This window comes from Onychomys torridus, chromosome 8, assembly GCF_903995425.1.
Source record: "Onychomys torridus chromosome 8, mOncTor1.1, whole genome shotgun sequence".
NCBI lineage: Eukaryota > Metazoa > Chordata > Mammalia > Rodentia > Cricetidae > Onychomys > Onychomys torridus.
Genome location: NC_050450.1, coordinates 34517188 through 34534398, shown reverse-complemented (window position 1 = coordinate 34534398; position 17211 = coordinate 34517188). Strand labels below are relative to the sequence as shown.

Genomic DNA, 17211 nt, shown 5'->3' with positions numbered 1-17211 from the left:
GGGCTTGGACTTTTATTCATCATGATAAGCATATAGAACAGATTAATTTTAGTGTACTTATCACATGAATAAATCGGCAAAGTTTATTAGTAAATCTGTACTAACTGGAATTAAAAAGTGTCCATCTGGAATTAAACATTTACTTCTGAGGCTTGGTTGAGCAAAACCAGTCACCTGTGCAAAGCAGGTGCTGTCCATCTGTCCTCAGCTGATTTGAGGTGGTAAGGGGTGCTATTTGAAAGCCACAGGGCAGTAGATGTCCACAGAAGCTCCCTAGACATCCTGCTAACCTAGATGTGTTTTTCAATAACCAAATGCCCCCTCCCATCCTCTACCTCCACAGGCTAACTTTGACACGAACTTTGAGGACAGGAATGCATTTGTCACGGGCATTGCAAGGTACATTGAGCAGGCAACGGTCCACTCCAGCATGGTAAGTCTCTGTGACCCTCATGTGCAGATACACACCCTGCTGAAGCAGGGGAACCATGGGCAGCTTCCCACACCAGGCCTGTGCTTAGCTACTCCCATATGCTCTGCCTTAGTCAGCTGGGCTATGGGAGTCCATTCCAGAACCCAGGCCCATCCCCTCTCCATGCCTTGCTCACTGTGCTCACAGTAGGCCCATCTGAACCCTACTATTCACTTCCCCAAAGCCACGGCTTTTTAGGTACACAGGTGAATAAGTCCTACTTCAATCTTATCCTTACAGATTACTGGGGCGGGGTGGGTCATTATTTGGTCTCTTAACAAAGAAAAAAATTCCTCATAAAAAGGACAAGTGATGTGGCTTTGGAAAATGTCATTTATTGATTCAAGGAAGCTTCTTGCCTAAATCATCCATAAATGGAGCCATTTGTTTCCCTTCTTAGGGAGCACCTCTCGCCTTTTATCTACAGTGAAGTTTTCAGAATTCTAGATTCCTCTTCCAAGGGCCCCTGCGTGTACTTCTCTGGACCCTTCTCACTGTGTGGGATATGTTCTGAAAACCCAATTCATTCATTAACTGTTGTGTATCTACTGTGAGCTGGTGCTAGGATTAGTGTGGGCCCAGTCTCAGTTCTGAGCGAGTCAAGTGGGGAAGAGAGAAGTCAACCAAACATTTTTTTCTATGCAGCTATTTCAGGTTCATTGTCTCATTTAATCCTCACACAGACCCTGTGAGGTAGGTGATGGGCAGCCCTGGTATTTCAGCTGGCCAATATTGGAGCTTCTCAACTGTTAAGAGATTAACAGGGTCTCACAGCTGATGGGTGGTAGGTCTAAACTTGGGATTCTCTGGTGACAAAGCTTGGCACTCTGGACTATTCTTTGTAGGCAAATAAAAATGTATAAACATTCAACATCATGGTGAAAGTTTGGAGTTCAGTTTTTGAAGGGGCCCTGAGGAGGCCGGAAGAAGCTCCCTAGAGAGGAAGCAGCTTTTGAGCACAGCCTTCTCAGAGGGTAATGACAGGGTGTGTGTGCACACTGCCTTTTGAAATGTAGGCAGGGCGACCTGCTGTGTGATATCATGAGAACCCCATAATAACCCCAGGGCTTGCAAAGGGATCATTATACCTGTTGTAGAGATGAGAAGAGTGAGGTCTGAAGAAGTTAATAAGCAAATTGCTCGTCGTCCCACAAGTAGTAAGTCCTTGCATGAACCTGGGAGCAGTGCTGACCTCTTTCTGTGATTCTCTTTATTGTAGCAGTCAGAGATGAGATGGGGAGGGGACCTCAGGCGAACATCAGTACGAGCAAAGGCAGAATTCTCAGAAACTACCCAAAATTGGTGTGTGAGTGTGTGTGTGTGTGTGTGTGTGTGTGTGTGTGTGTGAGAGAGAGAGAGAGAGAGAGAGAGAGAGAGAGAGAGAGAGAGAGAGAGTCTGTGTGTCTGTGTGTGACTGTATATAGCTTATATGGAGAATGAGGTAAGGGCTCTATACTTGGAGATCATATTTGCTGCCTAGGCCGCCATCACAAAATACTGTGACCAGCGGGCTTAAGCAAAGTGTTTCCCCCTCACAGCCCTCAAGGGTAGGGCTCCTGGACCAGGGTCAGCAGGGCCAATTTCTCTTGCTGTCTCTTTGACTACCCTGGCTCTTTCCATACAAACTCCTGTGTGTCTGATGTGTCTATGTGTACCCAAGTTCCCCCCTTTATGAAGATGCCATTCAGATTGGGTGAGAGCTTGCCCTCACTATGTCCTGTGAGCTTCATCGCCTCTCAAAAGGGCCCGGCTAGAAATAGAGTCGCAGTCTCCAGTTCCAGGTTTAGGGACTGGAGCTTCTGTATGGTGTGTGTGGGGGGGAGGGGAACAGCGGAGCCTGTAACTGAGGGCTTTCATCCATTTAATGAAAATACAGAACGGAGCCTGGAGATGTAGCTCTATTTCCATTGTTTGAGTACCTGTCTAGAACACACAAAGCCCTGGCTTGATATCCAGCCCCCAATAAACTGGGCATGGTGTGGCAAACGCTTGTAATCCCAACCGTGGGGAGGTAGAGGCAGGAGGATCTGAAATTAAAGCTCACTTTCTCGGCTGCATAGGGAGCTTGAAGCTAGCTTGGACTAGAGACCCTATCACAAACGAACAAACCAAATAGATAAGTAGTGGTGGGCAATTTTCAACCTTGGGAGAGAGGGGAGCAGAACTCTGCTTGAGCCATGCTTTATCCATTAATCACTCATGGAATGAGTTATGGGGGAGCAAATGGAGCACATATACTAGATGAGAATCTGAAAATGATTGTTGCTGGAGGCATGAAGGGCTGAGTGGGGGTAGTGGCCTTAGGGGAGAGCTGTAATGATCACGTACATGAAAGAAACTGGCTATCACCTCCACCTGGTGTAATGATTCTCTGGGGTGGAGGGAACTGGAACCATGCAGACTGAGGTGTCCTAGAAATACCAGGTCACAGGCTCAGATAGGCAAGTCTGGTACAGGCTGGCTCTAAACATGATTACATTTGTTTGCTGATGCTGCTGTGAGAAATTGTATAATTGGTTTAGTTGAGAGAGTGCTTGTCTAGCATTCGAGAGGCCCTAAGTTTGATCCCCAACACCACATAAACTGGAATGTCCAGAGAGCAAAGTGCACATCTTGTTTCTCGGTTTCTCAGTCCTGCATCTTACACACACACACACACACACACACACACACAGAGAGAGAGAGAGAGAGAGAGAGAGAGAGAGAGAAAGAGAGAGAGAGAGAGAGAGAGAGAGAGAGACAGAGAGAGAGAGACACAGAGAGAGAGACAGAGAGAGACAGAGACAGAGACAGAGACAGAGACAGACAGACAGACAGACAGACAGACAGACCCTGGTACTTAAAGATCCTTACTGCAGTCTCTGTGAACCCAGTGAAATGATGCCTGCTGTGGGCATTTGGGGGCTGAGAACAGCCATGTGTTCTCTACATTTCTGTCACTTTCCCTTTTAGACACATGTTCCCAAGCAGAAGAGAAAGCAGGAGGCCCACAGTTGGGCTCGGTTGTTTCTGAACTTGGGGACAGCATGTTACTGACTTAAGTTCTAAATTAAGAACTGAAACCCTTGCTGTTGAGTAGAATCACAATAAGTAACAAACTCCAAATTAAACTGGATTCTACCCTAATAATGTATTATAAAGTAGATATGATCAGTAGAGTTAAATTTTAAATTTAATTTTTTCCTAGATACAAACATTTACAAGGAGAGGAAGCATAATACTAATTCTTTTCTCCCAATATTTTTTGAGGTATGCTTTCCATAACAGGAAACCATTTAAAATATATGTGTGAATATTTTAATCCTCTTCACAATATTATACCACTGTCACCACCACTTGATACCATTACCCCATACGTGTACCCTAGACAGTTAGCAGTCTCACCCAGGTCCTCTCTCTTCCCATGTTCCCATCAACCACTGCCTGTCCCCAAGGCTGAAGCTCTTGTGGATATTTCATCTGAAGGAATCAGTGTGTGGCCTTTCCTCTGGCTTTCATTGAAATTCATATTAGATCGGTCTCGACTGGAAGGTGCATGTGAGTTACCTGGAGACTTCCCTGGAATATAAGGTCTTAATCATAGGCTCCGACAGCCTGGGAGGACAGCAGGAGAAGCAGTTTTGTCTACAAGCCCGCAGGGGATGCTGCTGTTGCCGCAGCTGACCACACCCTCGGAGGTGTAGCTGGAGCTTTGAGAAGGTCGAGGTACTGGTGTTCTTTCCCCCTGCTGAAAAGTGCTTTGCTGTTTCAGAATGAAATGCTGGAGGAGGGACATGAGTATGCAGTCATGCTGTACACCTGGCGCAGCTGCTCCCGGGCCATCCCGCAGGTGAGACCATCCTTGCAGTGCCTCCTTTGCCCTTTGGGGAGGCATCACTGCCCCTGAAGCCTGATCAAAGCCAAACCAGAGGGCTGAGTTTTCTGGGTGGCAGGAGGTAAATCTGGGCCTCTGACCCAGTGAGCTTCCCATAATACTACTGACAAGGCCCACACCCCCAGGGTCTTAAAAACAGTTTCCCAGCACATACTATGCACAGTATTTTATTTTATAAGCAGTGTCTGCCGCCTTCCAGCCAGGCCATTGCAAAGGGTCTAAAGCAGCAAACACGGTATCTCCTCACTCCTCCACCCAAACTCACGACCGGCCACAGGATGATCACTGTGCACACTCTGCTTCGGACTGTTCTGGATCTTCTTACTGGCAGGGACATAGTCTATAAAGCCATATTGTTACCACAGAACCATATTGTTTCTCATTTTTTACACTGTCTTGGACTTGTTGGAAATACAGATATTTTTATTATCATTGATATTTTCAGTTATTTAATGGATCCCATTGTAACAAAATCTACAAACCTCAAGCGCATATAGTAAACAGAAGGTACCAATCTCTCTTTTAACTCACATATTTAGGGACAACTATTACTAACAAATTTTGTACATTTCATATTTTTTTCCTAAGCCTTATTTTGTTTTTCTTAAACCATTGACTTTTTAAAAATTTTTTATTACATTTATTTATTTTCTCTGGGCAAGGTATGCGTATACAGTGACGTGCATGTGGCCATCTGAGGACAACATGCAGGAATTGGCTCTGTCCCCATGCAGGTCATCAGGCTTGAAAGCAAGTGTGTTTTTCTGCTGGACCATCTGGCCAGCCTCAGAATTTTCTTTTTCTGGAAAAAGGAACCAAACTGGAATTGTGGCTCAGTGGCAAAGCATTGCTAAGAATGCCCAAAGCCTGAATTTTATCCCCAGCAGTGTAGAGACAAATATAAAACAGTCATCAAATCATACTTAACTATGGCCTTTTATGCTTGTCAGCTGTGGTGGCCACTTTTCGTGGCAATTCCCAGAGACCCACCTTCCAAAGTTTGTAATGATGGCATACGATTGTATCATGTGTCCTTTTGATGACCCACTGGCAGTTATCATGCCATTGATAACCATAAAAGATAGTCCTTGTCCAGTGAGTGTGGTACTTACTCACCTATAATCCCAAGTCAGGAAGATCTTGAGTTTCAGGTCAGTGTGGGCTACATAGTGAGATACTGTCTAAAGAAAAAAACAATAATGCATTTGCTCACTCACACAACAAGCCATCCTGCTTCTAGGCTTGGTGTGTGTGTGTGTGTGTGTGTGTGTGTGTGTGTGTGTGTGTGTGTTTGTGTGTGTGTGTTCAAAGAACATCTGCCATGTGGTACTAAGGTTATATACTGACTAAAAGCACTGGGCAGGGGAAATGGGTGTCTGGATGGCACAGCTCTGACTAGCCATCATTAACCTGGATATGGCTGGAGAGCTGTGCTCCAGGCACACAGCATAACAAAAGATGGTTTGCCATCTTGTGCATGAGGATAAGGGAAGAGGACATTGCAGGTCTCCATAGGTACATGGATAGCCAACTGTAAGGGCACAGGCCAGCAAGAGAGGGTGGAGGGCCCAGTGTTGGGACCAGCTGGCTCCATACTGCAGCCAAACTCCAGGAATCACTTCTAGGGCTTGTCCATCTTCTACGGCCCCCTCTCACTAGGGTGACCATATCCATTATCACCCACAATAAGGTGTCACATGTGAACTATAGGCCGTGCTCATGAGACAGTAGCTGGGAGCCTGGATGATGAACTTGTCTCTCACATTCCCAGGTAAAGTGCAATGAACAGCCCAACCGGGTAGAGATCTACGAGAAGACAGTGGAAGTACTGGAGCCAGAGGTCACCAAGCTCATGAAGTTTATGTACTTTCAGGTGAGTGAGGTGTGGAGGGGTCCACAGCAGAAGGCTCACAAAGACCCCTACCCTTCCACATACTAGACTCTGGTGCCATGTCATTTTTTCCATCCATCTGATATATTTAAGAGCCACCCACATTCCTGTGGGTGAGCCAGGCCAACAGGTGTCCCCGCCTCCACAGAGGATGTGTCCCAGTGAGTATGTGTATGCTTGGAGCATAGAGCTACAAAAAATACACACAGTCGTTTTTCAGACATGGTAAGGGCCATGAGTAAAATGTGATTTACAACAGTTGGAGATCACAGCGCAGCTACAGAGAATTGACACTTTAGGGACAGTGCGGGGAACTATGACCTAGTCACAAGAGAAGCTGGAGTATGATGGTATGGTGGAAAGGGCTCCAGGAAGATGATCCGGCAAAGCCCCGAGGCCTGTGGAATCCGTGTGTTCAGGAAATAGAGAACAGTAAGAGAGTGGGCTGTAGAACAATAAAAACCAGGAAGTGCTCCAAGGGGAGGCTGGAGCAGGGACGGGACTCATAAGATGGGGTGCTGTGAGCCTTGAGGTTGGGATTTGGTGATGTGACCTGAGGCTTCAGGACATCTGGTCACTAGGTAGGAAATGGTTGGGAGGTGGAGGTTGGAAGAGGCTATGAGAGAGGAGCGTGAGGACAGCAGGTGGAGACCAGTCAGGAGCTCTGGAAGAGCCATTCTCTAGAGGACGAAGGGCAGGTGACAGGGAAGGCTAGGGGGTAGCGTGAAAGGACAGGAAGTGTGAGCAGCCAGTCACTTGCTGGGGTCTCATTGGCAGCCAAGAAGGCAGCAGGGTGAACACTTCAAAGCCAGTCTCTACCCCACAGTGGGTGGCCTAGCTTGCACAAGCCACATGCTATGTGTGTTCCACCTGAGGGGCTGAGTTTCATTCATAGACTCTTGACTCTGGCCGGGTCCACCCTGTACTCAGCATCTAGGTAAGAGCTAGGACTGCACTGGAGAGGTCCCTCAGCCTGGTAAGGAATATGCTAGGTCAGACCCTGGCTCTGCTGTCTTCTGACTATGTGTGACTCACTTTCTCTCTCTCTCTCTCTCTCTCTCTCTCTCTCTCTCTCTCTCTCTCTCTCTCACACACACACACACACACACACACACACACACACACACACACACTCAAACTCTCACACACAGGCACACACACACACAAAATGAAGCCTGTCAGGGTAGTGAAAACAAGATCTACCTGCAGGCGGCCAGTGGTGCCCTGTGTTAGTTTATAGTGCCTCACAGCTGTTGTTAGTATCATGGATGGCCTGACTTCCCAGAGCCTAAAGTCTCTTTGGGAAGCAGGTCCAAAAGAGAAGAGCCATCAGAAACTGGGTGTGAAGTGAAGAGCTTCCCACCAAGAGATGTGACTGGAAGGAAGGGTCTGGAATGACATGTACCTAGCACCATGCCCACTGACTGTGTATAAACAGTAATACATTAAAACGAAACTCCTCAGCAATACAAGGCTCCCTTCAAGCACTCCGCAACTACTGTGGCCGTCCATATTAGTTACTCTTTTCACTTCTGGGTCAAATGCCTAATAAAGCATTTCCAGAGTCTCAAGGAAGGACAGGCTTACTTGGTTCACAGTTTAAAGGTACAGTTCACCATGGCAATAAAAGCCTGGCAGTAGGAGCATGTGGCACTGGCCAGGTTGTGCCCAGGTCAGGGAGGAGGGAGAGGTGAATGCTGGTGCTCAGCCAACTTTCTCCTTTTTACTCAGTCTGGGACCCAAGTCCGAGGGGAGGAGGTTGTCATGCCACACCACTTACACATTCAGGGTAATCCTCCCTGTTCAGTTAGACCTTCCTGGAAGCACACACATCCTTCATGGACACCCCCAGGAGTTCCATGGTGAGTCTAAATCCCATCAAGTTGAAAGTTGAGATTAACCATTACACCATTATGGTGAGCATTGCTATGGTGCACAGTTCCACCATGGCAGAAAGCCCAGCTGGACTTAGACTCTGGCCTGGTCTGGTCTTTGAGGGACAGGAACTGGAGGGCAGGCACGATAGGCCCCAGAAGGGAAGCAGAGCTCATATCTGCATGTGCATCCTCTCCTCACACCTCCCTTCCTGTGTTCTTTTTCTTCCTCCTCCACCTTTTCCTCCTCCTCTTCCTTCTTTCTTGCTCAACATCCCTCTATTACCACAGTAGCTCCTGGCTTTTGAACTACTTCCTTTCAAAACTAGTAACAGACTTTTTTTGAGATCTAATATTTACTTGTGTGATTCACCCAAGTAGAGTGAACATCCCAGCATGCTTTAGTGTCTTCGTAGAGTGCGTGTTCATCATATAATCTGTTCTAGAATATCTTTAACTCTCTGAACGAAATCTCTTGAGCCATCACACCCTACCACCCGCAGCATCCTCCCCTTCAGCCCCAGGCAACTGTTCAACTCCTTCTTATCTCTGTGGATTTCCTGTTTAGACATTTTCCTACAAGTGAACTTATACAGGACATGACTTTTCATGGCTGACCTCTGGCAGTTGGTGGGGTATTTCTGAGTGTCCTCTGCACTGTAGCAGGTGTCAGAATCTGTTTTTTGTTTTGTTTTGGCTTTTTTTTAATGATGGAACACCATGTCACGTGTACACGTGCATCGTATTTTATTCATCCACCCACCAGGTGATAGATGAGGGTGTTTTTTCCCCCTGTAGGTCTGTTAGGAGCACAAGCTGAACACATGGGATAGAGCTTCTCTGTTGATAGCCTCTCCTCTTTCTCCTGGGTTGTGTGTTAGTGAGGCTTTTGTCTATTTGACATGATCTGGAGTCATGTGGAAAGAAGGAGACTCAATTAATGGATGTCCTCTATTGGTTGGCCTGTAGGCAAGTCTGGGGGGAGGGGCATTTTCTGGATTAATGATTAATGTGGGAGGGCCCAGATCACTGTGGGCTACTCCAGGCAGGTGGGCCTAGGTTGTCTAAGAAAGCAAACTGACCAAGCTGTGGACCCTCTGTGGTCTCTGCTCCAGTTTCTGCCTCTGGGTTCTTGCCTTGAGTTCCTGTCCTGACTTCCTTCAGGGTGGACTATAAGCCGTGAATGAAGTAAGTCTTTTCTTCCCCAGGTTGCTTTTGGTCAGGATGTTTATCACAGCCATAGTCAGCAAACTAGGGCAAGCAGACTCCTGCGAGTGGAGTGCAGGTCATTTGGGGACTCCACCTTAGATGTGCAATTTCCTAACTGGCCCTGTAATCTGCTGTTGCCAACACCTCCACAGCCCCTCTAGAGCCCCAGTACCGCCCACCTCACTGGTCAAAGCACAGCCCTCCTAAGAGCCTCTGAGAGTGCGTGGCCCCTCCAGGGTTGACTTTGCTCCTTTCCTGCACTCACTCCCCCTCAAACCAAGCCCTGTCCTTCCGCTGCCCTCCCGACATGCCTCAGGACCTTCGCACTGGCGGCTCATGCTTCCTTCATTTATCCTTATCTTTCTCCTTCTCTTTCAAATTACTTCCCTAACAGTCACTTCTTGGTGATTTCCGTCTTTCTCCCCAGAAGGGCAGTTCCTTTGAGCCCTTCCCAGACTCCATCCCTTCTTCATTTCCTTCTATATCAAGTATGAAATTCTGCAGCAAATAATTTGTTTTCTGTTACTTGATTGACATATAAGATCCTCGGAATGGGTTTTGTTCTTCTTTTGACTTCTGCTTACTTTCAGTCCTTAGGTTGGCTATATGGTACAGTAGATGCTCAGCTATCAGTTGCTGGTTAGATGGACCTCTGTCTCTCCCTGCATGTCACACACTGGGCACACAATACCTCCTAGCAGATGTGTTTTGGAATAATTCACCAGATGAACTCACTTCGAACAGGCTCCAGCACCCTGTCACAGTTAGCTTTAGAAACGGGGACATCTCTGAAGAAAGACTGCCTGGCATGGCACCACCTTGACTGTAGTAAGGACCCTAGGGGAGCCTTGACCTGCTCCTACCCAGGAATACCCTGAGCCCCTGCCCCCCCCCCACCCCAGCTTGCCATGCTGCCCCATCCTCACCACTGCCCCTCTGTCTCCAGCGCAAGGCCATCGAGCGCTTCTGTAGTGAGGTGAAGCGGCTGTGCCATGCTGAGCGGAGGAAGGACTTTGTCTCGGAGGCCTACCTGCTGACCCTGGGCAAGTTCATCAACATGTTCGCAGTCTTGGACGAGCTAAAGAACATGAAGTGCAGCGTCAAGAACGACCACTCTGCCTACAAGAGGTCAGCAGCCCTCCCTGCTCCCCGAGCACTTCTCACAGACTGATTCCCTGGGAACAGAGTAGCCTTTCCCAAACACAGCTGCCATGTCAGGGTGGTTTGAGGAAGATGGTTCCCAGCTGGGGCTTCAGAAAAGTTGGTGTTGGCCAGGCTTGATGTCCCAAGAAGGAATCCTCCCTTCCCCATCTGGGGAGCAGCATGCCTCCCTCGTGGTGGCAGAAAGATTAGCATAATGCAATCACATCGTCACTTTCTGTGAGAGACAGAAAGCCACCTATGGCATAACCCCAGCTTTTCAGGAAGCCATTGCAGAAGTCTGTCTGATAAAGAAGCCCACAGAGAGGCAGGTCCAGCAGAGAGGTGGCGAAGAGATCCAGGTAAATACCACTGCTGGAGTAACTAACTAGAGGAGTGTATGCCTGGGCTTTGCAGTTCTGGGGCATGAGCCTGGTAAGCTGGCTTTGAAAAATCCAAGCCAAGATTGCCATCAGTCCAGCTTGCTAATCCCTCCCTCAGATACTGAGTGGGGTGGAGGTTAGCTGAATGGATGGCTGAGTTAGAGGTCCTTGTCACCCATCATTGAAAGAAAGACTGGGGTTGGGAGGGGGTCAGTCATTTCCAGAAGCCAGGATCCAGCCACGTAAAAACAGGAAGCTGGGAGTTGGCTGAGGCTCAGATGAGTGCTGCATGTCTGTGCATGAAGGGTTGTCCCTGTCACTGACAAAGAATGACCCTATCTCTGAGCCACACCTCCCCACGTTTCAAGATATCAGGAGAAAGAATATGGGCAGATTGCATTTCACAATTTAATTCTCCTGGGTCAAATGTGAAACCTGAGTTGCCCAATACTTAGAGCCTATCTCACGGCCAACTCAAGATGTCACAGATGGCCACCACCAGGGCAGCATCCTTCCCCATCCACTTCCTGTGATGGCCCGCCACTTCCATCATGACCACAGCCAACATCTGTGTCCCGAACAGCTGGAGTGTTGTCCCCATTCTCACAAGTTATTGTGACCTAAGCTGTGCCTTGCTGGGTTAAGTTGGGACGCAGTTAGGACCAGCCTGTGCTGTCTCTGTTCTTCCTCCTCCCATCCGCCATCCAGTTAGATCAGAGGCACTTGTGCTGCCGGGCAGTGCTGGTCATGGGAGTGTTGAAGTAAAACCAGATCTTTGATCCATGCTACTTGGAAGGCTAAGGCAGGAGACTCATCAGCTGGGCCTAGCGGCACAGGACAGTAACCCTTGCTAATTTCCACCAGTTCAAGGTCTAGGCTCTAGAGTGGTTTTGATACCAGCCTGAAAAACTTAACAAGACACTGTCTCAAAACTGAAAACTAGTAAAAAGGTAGGGGACATAGCTCAGAGGTCAAGTGCTTGGTCAGCTTGCCCAGGGCTCTAGATCCTATCCCTGGTACTACAAACAGACCCCCAAATAGGCTGCTGAGATCTCCCTGTAATGAACAGAACACATGGAAAAATGAAGCTTCCTGCCTGGGACTGGTCTACAGGACTCACTATGCGGCTTCCCTGGAGGTCCTGGCCAGGCTCAAGGACACTGCCCACTCCCTGTCTCCTCATTCCTTCCTGGTGCCCATTAAGTGTCCCAAGATTCCAGTGATGTTTGCTGCTTTCCTGCCCTTTCATTCCCAGCAGCTGTCATGAGGGCATAAACAGAGAAAGGACTGCCAAACACGTTTTTCCTTTGACCTTGGAATCACCTGTGTTGTGCAGAGCCCTGTGACATCAGGATGCTCTCTTTTAGGCTGAGTGAGAGCAGGCTCCTATGCACCCTGTTATCACCTCCTTCCCTGTTTTTCAGAGCGGCCCAGTTCCTAAGGAAGATGGCGGACCCCCAGTCCATTCAGGAGTCTCAGAACCTGTCTATGTTCCTGGCCAATCACAACAGGATCACCCAGGTGAGGACAGGTTCCCGGTTGGTCCCTGCCTGGCATGCCAAGGAAGCAAGGGTAGAGCCTGAGGCTCTGAGGTCTGAGGGACAGCACACAGGCTCAGTCTCCACTTGTCTTCACTGCTCTTCATGAGAGTAAAGTAAAGCTACAGCCAGTGACCTCTCCCTGTTTGTGCTCTGGAAGGCTCCCAGACAGGGCTGTGGGCCCCACATCAGCCTCTAAGTTGAGAACAAGCCTGCCGTGGGTCCATTATCCCACCTCAGGCAAAGTCAGAGATTTAGTTTACTCATCCATAAAGTGGGTGTATTATCTGGGGACTGTTATGAGAATGTATCTCATAGGACTAGCTAGAAAAATGAATGGAGTGTGAAAAAAAGCCCTCAGAACGTGACCAAGAGCCTGGGAAGGCACAGCTGTAGTCCCCATCACAGGTGTGCCAAGAGTGCAGCCGCTGGGGCCTCTCCCCATTACGCCTGTCATAGCTGGAGCTGGCTCCCTGTCAGTTCAGTACCAGCAAGAGTGTCTGCAGAACCCAGGCCAACCCAGAGGGACCCTGATGCTCCCCAGAGTTCTCAGACTCGTATCCCTATCTCAAAGGCCTGGAGGTGGCCGAGCCTTTTTTGGTCACTTCAGAAGGCTATAGAGTCACAGCCCCCTGCTGTCTGTACAGAATTTCAGCAATGCTGTCAACTGAGTGTCCCATAGGGGCCCAGTTTGACTCTGTGGGGGAAAGGGCTACAGAGAAAACTTTTTTTATAAAGATTTTTATTTTATAATTAATTTAATTTTACATATCAGCCACAGATTCCCCTGTCCTTCCTCTCCCCATCCCCCAAGCCTTTCCCCCAACTCACTCCCCATCCCCACCTCCTCCAAGGCAAGGTCTTTTTTTAAACAGGAACTGTTTTGATGTTCCTGGATCCTGCCAGTGAGGAGATACCTACCTACCTACTCTTAATCCTTCCGCTGGGTGGGTCTTCTCTTCGCCTTTGTCTGAAGGAACCTCATATAGAAGGCCATACCCTCAAAACTAAACTGCAATTACTGCAGGCCCAATTGCTGTAAAGCTGAGCTGCCCAGGAGTGCACTCTATTTTCAGAACCAGGGTTAACATGGGAGGCCCAAGGGGTTAGGTCCCTGCTGTGGGAGGTGAGCAGGAACTACCAGCTATTGTCTAGCATCTAGGTGGAGTCGGGTATCAGCACCTGCTGGCATGAAGGCTCCCTCCTCCTGAGACCTCAGTAGGGACCAATGTGCTCCTTTATACAACCGGGCTCTGGGCTTTCTGGGTGATGCAGGAGGATGTTTGCTCGGCCTAACCAGTGGGTGGCGCTGTTGTTTAGTGTCTTCACCAGCAACTGGAAGTGATTCCAGGCTATGAGGAACTGCTGGCAGACATTGTCAACATCTGTGTGGATTACTATGAGAATAAGATGTATCTGACACCCAGTGAGAAACACATGCTCCTCAAGGTAAAACTTCCCCAACTTCACACTGCTTCTCTCTCTCTCTCTCTCTCTCTATCTCTATCTCTATCTCTATCTCTATCTCTATCTCTATCTATCTGTGTGTGTTTGTGTGTGTGTACACCAGAGATGTTATTCTTCAGGAGCCATCCATCATCTTTTCTAAATATTTATTTCTACTATTTTAAATATGTGTATGTGGGTGTGTGCACATGAGTGCGTGCAGGTGCCCTTGAAGGCCAGTGGTGCCAGATATCCAGGAACTGGAGTTACGAGCTACTGTGAGCTGCCCAATATGGGTGCTGGGAACCCAGGTCCTCTGCAAGGGCAGTAACTGTTCTTAACCACTGAGCTGTCGTTCCAGCCCCATATTCTTTTCTGACATATGGTCTCTCACTGGGACCTACAGCTCACATTAGACCTGGATGGATGGCCAGAAAGCCCAGGAACTGGCTTGACTCTGCCTCCCCAGCATTGGGGTTTCACATGTGTGCCACCATGCCAGTTTTTACATGGGTGCTAGAGATTGAATTCACGTCATATATTTGTGCCACAAGCTTGTGACTGACTGGGCCATCTCCTTAGCCCCCACTTAACAATATCTTTAAATATCAGTCAATGACTCCAGTCTTACTTGGGATCTTTCCTTGGGCCATACACATATTGAAAATGTCATTAAAGATGCTTCTCCAATGCCATCCCTAGTTGATGCCAAGAAGCCATTTTATAGGGATGTTATTTTTCCACGCATCTCCCATGGCTAAATCTTTGACTGCACTGAAAACGCTGATGTCAGAGTTTGTAGAGCTAAACTTCCTAAAAGAGGAATTCCTAGCTGATAGGGAAGGAAGAGTCCATGTTTTGTCAAAATGGTCAAAATTATTCTGGTGGTTTTCAGTTTTCATCTTGAAATTATGAAGCTGCTGTTATAATTATGGAGAGACTAAATTATGCAGGACAGCACAAAAATGTTTGATCTCTTAAGATCTTTCCTCCCAGATCAGAGACAATACTTTGGTGTATGTCATTTTTTCTGTGCTTATATATTTTCAAAATATTTAATAACATAGAATGTAGAAGGTTTTTTTGGTGGGTTTTTTGGTTTTGGTTTTGGTTTGTATTTTGAGACAGGGTCTCAACTAAATTTAACCCTGGCCAGCTTGGAACTCAGTATAGACCAAGCTGACCTTAAACTCATGGGGACTCACCTGCTTCTGCCTCCCAAGTGCTGGGATTAAAGATGTGTACCACCATGTCCAGCCTTACATATAGAATTGTAAAGATTTATTTATTTTATGTATGTACCTGAACACTTGTGTACCACAGTATTCATGTGGAGGTCAAAGGACAACTTGTGGGGAGTGGTTCTTTCCTTCCACCATGTGAGTCCTGGGAATGAACTCAGATCATCAGGCCTGGCAGCAGTTTACCTTTACCCACTGAGCCATCTCACCAGCCTGTGTGAACTTTCTTTTTTTTGTTGTTTTGTTTTGTTTTGTTTTTCGAGACAGGGTTTCTCTGTAGCTTTGGAGCCTGTCCTGGACTAGCTCTGTAGACCAGGCTGGCCTCGAACTCACAGAGATCCACCTGCCTCTGCCTCCCGAGTGCTGGAATTACAGGCGTGTGCCACCACCGCCCGGCCTATGTGTGTGATCAAATGTGTTTGGACTGTTACGCAGCCAAAAGATGGCATCGTACAGGAGAAATCTGTTGCTTTGCCAGTTGTTCTGCCCTTGGCTGCTTAGGTCCTTTCTAACCTTTCTCCCACAGCTGACTTGTTTTTTCCTGTTGCCCAGCTCTCTGTAGCTTGTTAGTGAGCTCAGATGCCACCAGGAGGCGCTGGAACCCTTACAAGGCAGTCTGGTGCTGATGCTGCAGGACAGGATGCGCCAAGCAGGAAGTAGCTGTCAGGGACAGTCCTCTGCTTCATCCCTTAGGGCCCTGGGTAATAAAGGCATCGTGAGAGTGACTTCCTATGTCTCCACAGGTGACCATGACCCCAGCTGCTCATCTACCTAAAGGGACGAGCAAATGGGCCAAAATATTAAGAGTATCAGCATCTTCAGGCAGAGACTTGCTCTTGAGCAGTGTCCCCCATGACTCCTCAGGAACCTTTGCATTGCTGTGTTCCTAGGGAATTTTATGGTCATTTGCCAATATTCCAGTGTCTGTGCCTTAACACTTCTCAAAAACAACAAAGTCCTTTCTATCTTAGCAGACCTGTAAGTACACATTTAGATGGGAGATCCTGGGCTAAACCTTTTGCAGATAAGTCTCTGCAGCTCACTTGTGTGACTCTGGCAAGATCTCCCACCTCTGTGTCTCTTGATCGTCATCTTTACAATAGCACGTGGTACCTAAGAATTCTGTGGGAACTGAGACCACCCTTGTTAAACCCTGATTACAATCCTGGGCCCAGACTGGCTATTATAATAATATACTACATTTCTTGGTGAAATTAATTTCATGATTTTGAAACAGCATGTGTGTCTTTACAAGATACTGGTGAATTAGTGTGTGCCTGCACACATGTGCATGTATGCATCATGGACCTCTGTTTTTGTTAGCTGCTCTGAGGGTGTGATGGTTTTGCACTTGGGCCTTTCCCATTCTAGGTGATGGGCTTTGGCCTCTACCTGATGGATGGAAATGTCAGTAACATTTACAAGCTGGATGCCAAGAAGAGAATCAACCTTAGCAAAATCGATAAGTTCTTTAAGGTGAGTGACTGGAGCTGGGGCTGGGCATGGGGTCAGAGTTCCTAGAGCCTCTATCCCTGGGGGAAGGAGGGGATTAGGCAGAAAGCTGTGGAGATGGTTCATAGGCATCTAACGACCCTCAAAGAAAAGAGTGCAGGCTCCAGCTATTCCCACTAAAGCAAGATCTGTTGCCCACCTGCCTCCAGACTCGGCTGGGATTCCATCGGAGGCCTTGTAAGTCTTCCTGCATACTGTTTTTCCCTTTCCTAGACAGAGTTACATTCTAGAAAACAACACCTGTGTTAATTGTCATTATGCCCCAGAGTTCATGGAAGGACTAAAGGCTGGATTTGTTGTTGTTAAAGATTTACTTTTATCTTATGTGTATGGGTATTATTCCTGCGTGTGTCTGTACCATGTATGTGTAATACCCATGGAGGTCAGAAGAGGGCATTGGATACCCTGGAACTAGAGTTACATATAGTTGTGGGCTGCTATGTGGGTACCTGGCATCAAACCCAGGTCCTCTGAAAGAGCAGCAAGTGCCCTTAACTGCTGAGCCATCTCTCCAGCCTCTAAACACAGAATTTTAGTGGATTCATGTTTGCCATTATTGCCACTCTGGGGCCCATGACGAGCTATTTCCCTGCAGCATTTATGCACACTAACTCACCAGCATTCTGCTTAA

General features: G+C 47.7%; 1 protein-coding gene across 6 annotated transcripts in view; it reads left to right on the top strand.

Annotated features, from left to right (window-relative positions):
• Positions 1-17211, top strand: part of Cyfip2 (cytoplasmic FMR1 interacting protein 2) — a 119935-nt gene that overhangs the window by 22558 nt on the left and 80166 nt on the right. For all 6 annotated transcript variants that reach the window (XM_036194975.1, XM_036194974.1, XM_036194976.1 and 3 more), the window contains exons 3-9: positions 344-433; positions 4224-4301; positions 6118-6219; positions 10267-10448; positions 12268-12364; positions 13702-13830; positions 16440-16544. In XM_036194975.1, the coding sequence (XP_036050868.1) occupies positions 344-433; positions 4224-4301; positions 6118-6219; positions 10267-10448; positions 12268-12364; positions 13702-13830; positions 16440-16544 (783 nt within the window). The remainder of the gene's footprint in view (positions 1-343; positions 434-4223; positions 4302-6117; positions 6220-10266; positions 10449-12267; positions 12365-13701; positions 13831-16439; positions 16545-17211) is intronic.